The sequence below is a fragment of the Notolabrus celidotus genome, chromosome 18 (assembly GCF_009762535.1).
Source record: "Notolabrus celidotus isolate fNotCel1 chromosome 18, fNotCel1.pri, whole genome shotgun sequence".
NCBI lineage: Eukaryota > Metazoa > Chordata > Actinopteri > Labriformes > Labridae > Notolabrus > Notolabrus celidotus.
This window is the reverse complement of record NC_048289.1, coordinates 8,477,448-8,488,865: the sequence shown is the minus strand read 5'-3', so window position 1 is coordinate 8,488,865 and position 11,418 is coordinate 8,477,448. Positions and strand designations below refer to the sequence as shown.

The following is an 11,418-nucleotide window of genomic DNA, read 5'->3' as shown; positions in this document are numbered from 1 at the left end:
AAAATCCCAACAGTAATGAACAAATCAAGACAGGGAGACATATTGAACTAGCAAGACATTTAAAAAGAAAAGCAATAGCTGTGTTAAAGAGTGAAACCTACTAAAAAAATTAAAACAACAAAAAACAGCAACAAATTTAAAGACATGGACTAAATAAAAGAAACCATTAATACAAATGAATAAAAAATATTGCATCATGGATAAAACATTATATTACTAGAAGGCCTTATGTTTAAAATATGTTTTCAGATGTTGTTTAAAAGATATGAGCACGTGACCCTTTGAATCCTCTAAAAATGTCCAATTATTTCTAAGCCTGAGTTGTGTGAGGACAGTACAGTTGCACCAATTCATCCACTGGGTGGAGTGCTTCTGTTACTTAACAAATCCATCACGTCCTTTCATATCTCATTGTTGAACAATACTGAAGGGATTTTAAACCACTACAACTAGAGTTGTGAGATTTTTGTCCGTACAGTTAAGACAAGTTACATAACAGAATATGGACATTTTGGGAAACACACTTCACTTTCTTGCCACAACTCTCACCATGATCTGCACACTTTAAAACAGATTGAGCTACACTCCTATGTTGGACTCAAAGAGAAGTTAAAAAATAATTCAAGTCGATGCAGCAGAACCCTGAGATATATTCTCTTTTGAATCCCAAAAATTCCATCTTCACTCTCAAAACCTGACGTCCAAGATGAGAGTCAAGCGTTGATATATTGGTTGTCCACAAAAGCCTTTAAAGGCCTGTATAGAGACTTTGAGAAGTAAAAGGAGCAAGTAGGTAAGTAAGTTGAGTTTTTTGTGCAGACAGATGCACAGGGTAAAAAGCTAGAATTACATTTTGTAAAAAGTTTACAACATAAAACACAGGCTGGAATTCTGTGGAATAAATTAAAATTACTTCGTAATTTTGGTCCACACTCCAGCATTTAGTTTCTTCCACCTGCCATTAAACAAGAAGACAAAGAAAGAATAGGTTGGTAAGACTTTTGACTTACTTAAAAAAAAAAAACTTTTTAGGAGCTAAAAGAAGTTTGGATGTTAAGTTTGTAGTCACTTTAGTTTAGCCCTTGGGTTTACATTGGAGTTGTCCTTTGTCTATTTCTCAGTTAAAGTGAAGCCTGTTTGATTATATTTTGTTACGTTGTAGCTTTAGTTCTTTTTGCTTGGCTGACCTGTCTAAGATATTGGGCCCAGTTTTTGTATTGTTTGTCCTATGTTATATTAAGTTTATTTATTTGTTATTGACTTTTCAAACTTTAATGAAAGACAAGGTATTTCCTTTTCCTTACTTTTGCCCTTTGACCAACTGCTTGGTCTATCACAATGGAGTACAATGAGCAAGAGAAGGAGGGGCTTGTGCCTGAACCAAGGGAGGTGTTTTTAGGTTATACAGTTGGAGGACCTGACGCAGCGAAGATGTTTGTCGTGACCTGGGCTTATCCCTTCAGTTCATGTGTGAGAGTGGTGTCCTTGTGCAGCCCATTTGTGTTACTACTGGAAGACGCATTCCAATGTTACTGGAGTCAGAGTGAATGCTTGGTAGGATGAGGGATCAAGTGTGTTGTTATGTTTGTGGTTGGTATCTAATGATGTTAGAAATGTAATGCTTTGCAAAACTGCTGAAAAGGTATAAAGATAAAAAAAACTAGTTAAAATATGTTGTTGTACAGGTAATAGTTGAAGTTATAGTTGCACAAGCAGTTGTAGTGCAATTGCAATTTGGCCATATTATGGTTGAATCTTAGTTATAACAGCTTATAGTTCTTCCATTAGACATTCATCTCTTTAATAGCCTATGATTTCTAAAGGAAAAAAAAACAAGGAGATACATAATTACATCAATAAATTCATTTCACACATTAATAAGGTGATTTTTTTAATAGTTTGAATCTCACTATATTGTAAAAGTCGTGCAGGAGGTACCATTTAATTATTTCTTTAAAAAAAAGAAAATGCTATCAGTGTTTTTTTTTTTTTTTTGTAAATGAAGAACTTTTTAATAAAAAAAAAGTAAATCATGTGTTTTTATGACTTAATACATTAATGCAATAATGCCTACACTACTTGCACTATAAATACAAATTGGACCATAAATACTCTCACTAATAATAAACAATAATATATTACTATCATTATTATTATTATCATTAGCGTCGTCGTCATCATATCTATACACTTCCGTGTCTGTGTTTGGTCACGTGACCTTAAGGTCCGTAAAAATGGCGGCCCCCACCAGTGAAGGCTCAAGCAGCTCTGTGAGGAAAAGACGAGTCGGAAGCAGCAAAACAGAGGCAAACTTTAATGACAGCAGTGGAGAAAATGACGAAAACCTCAGCAGAGACTCAGAGAAAGAGAAAGAGCTGCAGCCTTTGCAGAGTGGGACTTACTGGCTCACTCGTATCGTGCTGCTGCGCTCCGTGGCTTTTATTTACTGTAATTATATTGACATTTAATATTCATTCTTCATGAGCACACTTCAGTCAGTAAAAAGAGCTTATTTCTGTATGACTAGTTTTAGTTGTTGTGATGAAGATTTAACTTTGTATGATTTGTACTGTGTAGCACTTTGTCATAGTTTTGAGTTAGAATTAACATCTTCCTAAATTCCTATGCTCTCTGATGAGCTGTAAAGATACAATGGGCTATGGTTATGCTGAAATCTCCTCATAGTCAATTATGCAAAAGGCACAATAAAGATAAAGATGTTTATTGGAGGAGGCTCAGATTTACTTTCACTGCAATCAAACAGACAAATACTAAACAGTTATGGTCCCATCCAACCTGTACTGTTTTCATTGTACCATTTACTTTTACAGCAGGGCATGTCATGGTCTCAGCTTTGATTTTTTAGGTGACTGTATCTCACATTCAGTTAGCGCTGAGTAGTTCTCATTTGCTCCAGTAAAGCCAGCAAAATAACAACATCTACATAAAGCAGTCTGATTTCTTAATGTTGATCTCACCTCAGCTTAGCTTGAATATCCTGGCAAGAAAATTCACAGGCCAGAGATGATACCATGTTCACCTTGTAGAAGCACAATACTCTGACCACACTGAACATGTGAAGACTTGCAAAACTGGCATTGTTTTTACTGTAATCCCTCTCACTTGCTGTATATCAGCAGACTTTACAAAGTTGAGGGAAAAGATAGATAAAGCACACTTTTATATTTGATATAATTTGTGAAGAAAGTAAACAGAGAACAATATTAACTCATTCCTCTCTTCTCTTCTTTTTAGTTGTGGCATTTAGCGTTGCTTACAACCAGAACAAGCAGCTAATAGGGGAACATGGCCTCATGTCCTGCAAGAACTACCTGAACAGTGTGAAGCGCTATGTAGGCGGGAAGATAGGCTTAGCAGCCATCACATATACACCCTCCATCCTCTGGCTCCTAGACTGGACAGATATGGATGTCAACCTGGATGGCCTTGCCATGGTAGGAATGGCACTGTCTGCATTTGTCCTGGTGACGGGAATGGCCAACATGGTGATCATGGTTATACTGTGGGTGCTTTACCACTCCCTGGTCAACGTGGGACAGCTGTGGTAAGTCTTGTTAATCCATGTACAAAAAAAAATATTACAAATTGGTTTATAAGAACTGTATTAACTGCAGAGTCCTGACTTCCAATATTACACTAAAAGAGGTGTAAAGGTACTTATAGGCTAGCTTATAAAACACAAACAAGGTTGAACACAGTTTTACAGTATGAAAAATAATGAGTTTTGGGGTACCACTATGGCGCCACCTATGACAGAATCGTCCTCATTGCCCACTATTGTCTCACCAATCAAAGACCCCCCTTTCCTTTTCTCTCCATTTCTTACTTCTCAAATGAAAGCTTCTTGCCACCAAAAAAATTAACTTAAAATAATGGTTACTTTTGATGGCTATGATAACTCAGTTGAACTTAATACCAATATTATTTTTGTGGCTTATAAATAATAAAATAAACATACCTTAACAGCCCCCCCAGTCTTTGAGACAGTCTTTATTTATTATGACCAGGATGTTGGCACCAAAATTGTGGACATCGGTAAATCAAATGAAGTATTATAAATACACAGAACAAAGATTAATATTTGGTGAATTGCTTGTTTATACATTGAGTACTAAAATGAAATAATAATAAACAACACTATATAGTGTTACAACCATCCCCTAAATGAGCTAACCAATAAACTGAAATAAGTCTAAAATGTGTCAAGTTGGGACATTTTGGTAATTATTAGTCTTATTTTGTATTGTTGCATTTATTATCTCTTTTTTCTCTCCCCATAGGTACTCCTTTGGTAAGTGAACTCAACGGGTCCACAACAGATTCCTCGTTTTTCAGCCTTCAGGACTACTTCTTTTTTTCCCCTAAACTTTATAGCAGGGATTTTAAGCCAACATATTTGATAAATTGACACACTTAGGTCTTGGTTCCATGTTAGTTGATTTAGAGAAAACAGTGCTGAACAGCCTTTAAAACTCAGCTAACACATTGTTGTTTTTGGAGTATAACTGACTAGGAGTCTCAAAAGCCTTAAGGCTCATAGAGTCTTAATCCTTAAAGGGCTTTTGTCCCTGGCAGCATGCTGCTATTGAGCATGGATCATAACAAGGTTATTATTTATTTACTGCACATACATCTGTTTTATGCCAGCATCTCTCACCTTAATTATCACTTTTCATTCATTATTTTGTGCAATATTTTCAGGCCAGTTGCTGTAGTTAAGATGCAGTCACTTCATGATGTGCTGGTTACTGCCTCTTTACCTGGTGAACCTAGAGTCACAAATGCAAAAGTAAAGAAGTAAAACAGAGGGAAACTTAATGAAATAGGAGTTTTCATGTAGGCTTTGGCCAACATTATTAGGACCATGTCAGCTATCTTATTTGTAATTGACACTTTGTAGTTAGGAGCTGTGGTCTTTATTTCTCTTTTGTTACATTTGCTTCTTTTTCAGTGATGCTCCTTTCAGAATGTTCTTGATGGTGCAAATGTCATTGTGATGATTTTTTTCCAGGTTGGGAGAGTCAGTTACTGGAGACAGGATTCCTGGCTATTTTCTTGTGCCCAGTGTGGACGTTGTCCCGTATCCCCCGCCGCTGTCCCCCCTCCTGGATCTGCATCTGGACCTTCAGATGGCTCATTGTTCGCATCATGCTGGGGGCTGTGAGTAAACCACTTATTAAGCTGTGTTTCCACCAAGCGGTCCAGTTCAGTTCGATACAGTGCGCAAACATTTACATTTACATTGTCAAAACTCAAAGGAGTACCAAGTGTACTGATTCAACCCTAAAAGGTGTAGCTACATACATTGGACCTGTTGATTGAGGCTGAGGGAGTGTTCATACTAGATTAAATTTCTCCTAACGTGATGTTTGTATTTCACTAATATTATGAACCTTAATTGTGTCTCTATTTTATGGACGTTTTCATTGACATTGTCAGGGCTGATCTTCTCAGGAAACTATCTTGTTTAAAAGGGTTCCTAAACACAGACACAAGCTGAGAAGTGAGAGGGGTACTAGAATGGATGAAAAGGAAGAGGGAGATCGCACAAGATGAAATATTTCCTGTAACCAGATGTTATTTAATAATTGACATAGCATACCTTCAGCCAACATTATTCTTGACAACTTGTTTTTTAACCAAGGTTCACCATTAACTCAAAGAAAGTGCAATGCAAGTTCCCTTCTTTTCACAATAACTGTCCTGCACACAACTTCAAACTAAAGCATACCTACACGTGGCTCACTGAAAAAATCTGCAAGCCCCTATTTTCTAGATTATCAGTGTGTGAGACACACATAAGACTCACTGCTCACACTGGCAGAATGTACAGTCTGATCTGTTACATGCCTGTAAGCAAGTCATTACAGAGCTGTCCTGCTCGCAATATCAGCAGTGTCACGAAGATAATTGTTTTAACTTATATAATCAAATTTCCATTTCAATCTGAAGTAGTAGAAAATTAACTACATTCATTTGTTTGTGACAAACCTATGTACAATTTGTATATTTGAGTCAGTAACTCCTAAACAGGTTTCATTCCTATTGGTTGATTTAAAGCTTCTGTGATGAGTTTTTTGCTGGTTATGTAGCAGGCTGAAATTAATACTGAAAAAACAGACAAGACTATCAGTGACAAGATTAACAGTTACCTTATTGATTTTAATAATGCCAGTAACTGCTGCTTTTGGGGTAGGTGTCAAACCATGTCATGAACTGCACTCTTTCCTAAACAGCCTTTGTTTACATTTTTAACAACAAAGATTTTTGATAAGTGATTCATTTGACTGGTAAAAGAAAGTAGAATGAAATATTTTGTTATGAAACAATTTACACAACGCAAATCATTTAATAGATAAGAGGAACCGCTTTGTCCACAAGGGAAGCTCAAATCTTTACAAACTGAAGGAGGAGAAACTACAGGAGCTTTACGCTAAATACAGGATTAGAGCGACTACAGCTCCTATTTTAAGAAGTTTTTTTAACTTAGAAAAAGTCAATTGATTAAACTGACTGATGATATCTGCCTGTTTGGTTTGATTTGACACAACACCTACAATTCTAAGATGCTGCATGTTATGTGTTCTGTCTTTTCCAGGGTCTCATTAAAATCAGAGGGGACAAATGCTGGAGAGACCTCACATGCATGGACTATCATTACGAGGTCAGTATAGATTGTCACACACTGCCAGAGTTCATTACTGGGAGGTTAAGCCAGGAAGGTTACAGAATGAGAATAACATGTTACATCCACCCTTTCAAACACACATTCATACATTGATGACAGTCTGCTATGTTAAGTGCAGAGTTGACTCATCAAAATTTAGAAGACAGATCAGGAGGTGACCAGCACTACCGCTGATCCACAGCTACCCAACAGAAACAGAAAAGGAATTAAAGATTATCAAATAATGACAAGATTGAACTGAACTCACATCAGACTCATGTTTTCAAGTGGCATTGCCTTCATTTAAATACATTTCAAACAAGAAAATGTTTCCCCCAGGGTGTAGTACAATAAGTTATCCTTCTTTCATAGCACATACGCGCTTTTAGTGCCAAAGTAAAGCAGGAAAAACATTGATTGTGAACAGTAGATAAAGTCTTTTTTCAACCTCTCAACCTCTCTCTGTTCTCTTTTAATACTCTGCATCCCTCCATCCTTTCTTAGACCCAACCAGTGCCTAACCCCCTTTCGTACTACATGCATCGCTCCCCTTGGTGGTTTCACCGCTTCGAGACGTTGTCCAACCACCTCATCGAGCTGGTTTTCCCATTTTTCACCTTCTTGGGCAGACGGATGTGCATGGTCAACGGTGCAACCCAGATCCTCTTTCAGGTAACCTACCCCTTAAAGCAATGCACATCCAGTGATAGATCTGGGAGATATTGCAAGAATCAATATTCAGACTTGAATCCAGTAAGTTACTCCTTTAAGGGTGGAGACCTCAGACACTGTCAAAAACTGGACTAGTAAAACTCGCAGGTATCTACCTAAGGACTCAAAACAAGTGAGGAACTTCACTATGGACAAAAGTATTTGGATGCCTAACAGGGACTGTAATGACATTGCATTCAAATACATATACTTTAATATGGAGTTGGTCCCCTTTTGTGGCTATAACAGCTTCCACTCTTCTTGGAAGGCTTTCCGAGTTTTTCTGTGGGACTCTGTGCCCATTCATTCTGCAGCGCATTTATGAGGTCAGGCACTGATATTAGATGAGAAGGCCTGGCTTGCAGGGGACAGGGCTCTGTGGGGCCAATCAAGTTCTTCTACACCAAAGTCATCAAACGGTGTCTTTACAGTGCTTGCTTTGTGCACTGGGGCACAGTAATGTTGGAATAGAAACAAGTTTTCCCCAAATTTTTACCGGCATAGCATTGTCCAAATTGAGAAGAGTCCTTCACTGTAGATAAGGGGCCTGATTTAAACACCTGAATTCAATAATTAACAGGTGTAGCCAATCACTTTTGTCCATAAGTGTGTATTTTTCTCTCATAGGGTCAACTGACAATTCTGCCTTGAATCATAATAGATCAACACATTTCAGCTAATGTGAACTGGATCAATGCAAGGAGCACAAAAAAATCCTTGTGAATCAATGTACCTCATCATACGAGTGTTTACACAGTCAGACTGGAAAGTCAACTATTGATAAAGGTGTCCACACTACTGGTGTGTCTTTCTTTTGTCTGTCTTCTGTTAAACAGGTAGTTCTTATCGTGAGTGGGAACCTCAGTTTCCTAAACTGGCTAACCATTGTCCCAAGTCTGGCGTGCTTTGACGATGCCTCACTAAGCTTCCTGTTTCCCTCTGGAGGTCAAGTCAGGATGGCAGTGTTGGAGATACAGAAAGAGGATAAAGCGGGAAGCACCCTGAAACCCACCAAAGGTATTCAAGGGCGTTAATGGAGTTTAATGTGATGTCTTACTCTGAGTGTCAAAAGTTTCAATGGTGATATGTAATGTCTTGAAACTTGCAGTAAGCAGGTAAACATGGTAGGATGGCACTTTAGTTGCCTCAGCTAACATTTGTCAATATTTTCTATCTGCTGATTAAAACAATAGTTTTTTTCCACTGGGGAGTATTGAAGTGGTCTCACATATACAGAGATAAGTAAACATAACACAGCTGTTAGACATGGCACTGTACACACACACTTACCCAGAAGACATCTTGTCCTGGCAAACAGGGAAGTCCCTTGTGGACCAGATAGCAACAAATAAATATACTTAATTTAAGCTGCAGGTACGGTTTTCCCTTGAGTCACTCAGTTTTATTTGGAAATCCTGAAATGGAGGAATGACATACATAAATGATCTTAAAGTCAAAATAATTTAACAGGTGAACACCCACTATAGCATCTATCCGGCTGATCAAGTGTATCAGATGAGTCGTTTGGAGTCTTGAATGGACCCAGTGCTCTGTTTGTTGTGCTTTGAAAGGAGAAAGGGACAAACTACCCAACTTTCTTTGTATACCAGCCGTATTGACGACTGATGAAGCAGTTTTCCTTTGCTGTGCTTCTTTTCATGCTGTCCTACTCACTGACTTTGTGTGTTTGTTTACACACATTATAACACAGGTATGATGATACGTCGTGTCGTGAATATTTCTTTGGGTGTTCTGATTGGATTCCTGAGTATTCCTGTGGTGCTGAACCTGTTTAGCTCAAAGCAGGTGATGAATACCTCTTTTGACCCGCTGCGCATCGTTAACACCTACGGCGCCTTTGGAAGGTAAGCACGGTCAGAACTGTGGGATGCTTTGAATCTAGATGACTAAGTTTATCCCAAAATGTGACTACAGTATAATTATATTGTTAACATAGTAAGTAACCATTCCTCTACACCCTTCCAAACTTCTTCATCATCTTTTGGGGCTTTTAATCTGGTTTCATGTACGTAACATTGTTCCAACTGTTCCTCAATCCTTCCAGCATAACCAAAGAGCGCACTGAGGTGATTTTCCAAGGCACTAAAAGCCTCGATCCAAAGGACCCAGAAGCAGTTTGGAAAGAGTATGAGTTTCTGTGTAAGCCAGGGGATGTTTACCGACGCCCATGCTTCATATCTCCATACCACTACCGATTGGACTGGCTCATGTGGTTCGCTGCTTTCCAGGTGAAATTCTGATCAATAACTCTTAAGTCAGTTTTATCTATATTGCACCACATCACAGATATCACAGGGCACATTACCTGTCTTCGACCAAACACCTTTTAGTGTTAATTACAGATACCCATAGATTACTTTGAGAAAGTACATGGCAAAAAGGGCAAGAAGAAGACGCAGAAGCACACTCTTGGTTTAAAGTAATCTGCCCTGACTTCATTTTTATAGAGTGTTTTATTTACACTAGTTAACCCTAGAAGATATATCAATAAATGTCTTTCCTCTGCATGAAACACAATAGAACATTATATGCAAAACTAGACAGAAACACAGTTTACCATCCATGTTAAGATGGTTGGAAATATGAAACTATTTAAAAATCATTAAGACTATTGGGGCACCGTTGGCCTAGCGGTCTAAGCACGCCTTATATACAGAGGCTACAGCTCTCGTCGCAGAGGTCGCAGGTTTCGAATCCAGCCTCGACCACTAGCTGCATGTCTACCCCCAACTCTCTACTCCCCACATTTTCCTGTCTCTCTCTAACTGCATTTCTAAAAAGCAGAAATGCACAAAAAATATAACTTAAACAAAATAAAACCATTAAGACTAATAAAGTCCAAATAAAATCTACACAGACCCTTTTTTAAAACTATTTTCATTGAAGGAAATGTTATGTTTTTTCCACTTTAATATGAGTTTGCCTCTACTTCCACAAAATAAGTTAGTTTCCGTTTTTTTGCATTACTCATCTTGTTCCCAAACATGAAAGTAGTCATGGATTTGTTGAGTGTTTTCCAGAAACGATACATTTCTGTTTACACTTCTCTCATGATTTCACAAATTTTCACCATGATTGTTTCTCATAATTCTTTGCATATATATTTATGTAATTTTTTCATACAGACCTACGAACAGAGTGAGTGGGTTATTCACATAGCAGGACGTCTCCTGTCCAATGACACCACAGTCCTCTCCCTGCTTGGCCACAACCCCTTCGAAGGCAGAGAAACTCCCAGGTAAGGAGAGCAAGCAACCACAGCAAAGGTTAAAGCAATGTGCCATGAACTTCAATTCAACCCCTACCCCATATCAAAACCCCATAAAAACCTTTTGTTTCTACCTTTTATTATCAACTTCTGTTTTGTAAAATGCTTCTATGAGTGATAATTATTTTAGAGTGTAAAGGCAATGAGCAGATCATAATTTAAGAGGTTTAGGAGGAGGTCTTGAAATCTTCAGCCTCTTCTTGTTTCTCTCTCAGGTGGGTTCGTGGGGAACATTTCAGGTATAAGTTCAGCCAGCCAGGAAGTGCGAGTGCAGCACAGGGTAAGTGGTGGCTGAGGAAACGCATTGGCCCTTACTTCCCTCCTGTTGACCTGGAGGGGCTCAGGGCTACTTCCAATCCAGGAACTGGCCCCTTCCACACAAACCACCAATCAAGAGCTAAAGCTACAATGTGAGACTGTTCTAAAGTGCCAGGTGGAGATCAGAGAACCTCATGTGTTGAGGTAGGATGAAGGATGACATCGGGTTTTTGCCAGATTGCAACGTTTCATGAAGAACTGCAAAAAAGTGAAATCCAACATCCTGACATTAACCCATCATCAATGTGATTACTGGGGTGCATCTTTGTATCACCAATCATTTCAGCCTTTTGTATTTCATAAAACCTCAGTGAAAGCCAAATACTACGTTTTTTCTTGTCTAAACTTTTAATGTTAAAGTTGTTTAAATGAAATGGTTGTTTTCTCTTTATATGTTTTTCACTCTTAAGGG

At 38.2% G+C, this 11,418-nt stretch overlaps 1 protein-coding gene across 1 annotated transcript; it reads left to right on the top strand.

Moving 5' to 3' along the window:
• Nucleotides 1-2,205: 2,205 nt before the first annotated feature.
• Nucleotides 2,206-11,328, top strand: lmf1 (lipase maturation factor 1). The gene is given in 12 exon segments (XM_034708779.1): nt 2,206-2,448; nt 3,256-3,565; nt 4,302-4,312; nt 5,033-5,181; nt 6,620-6,685; nt 7,193-7,360; nt 8,236-8,416; nt 9,111-9,264; nt 9,465-9,648; nt 10,546-10,658; nt 10,904-11,028; nt 11,031-11,328. Coding segments are annotated over 12 exon segments (1,734 nt in total). The 5' UTR covers nt 2,206-2,234; the 3' UTR covers nt 11,090-11,328.
• Nucleotides 11,329-11,418: the final 90 nt, after the last annotated feature.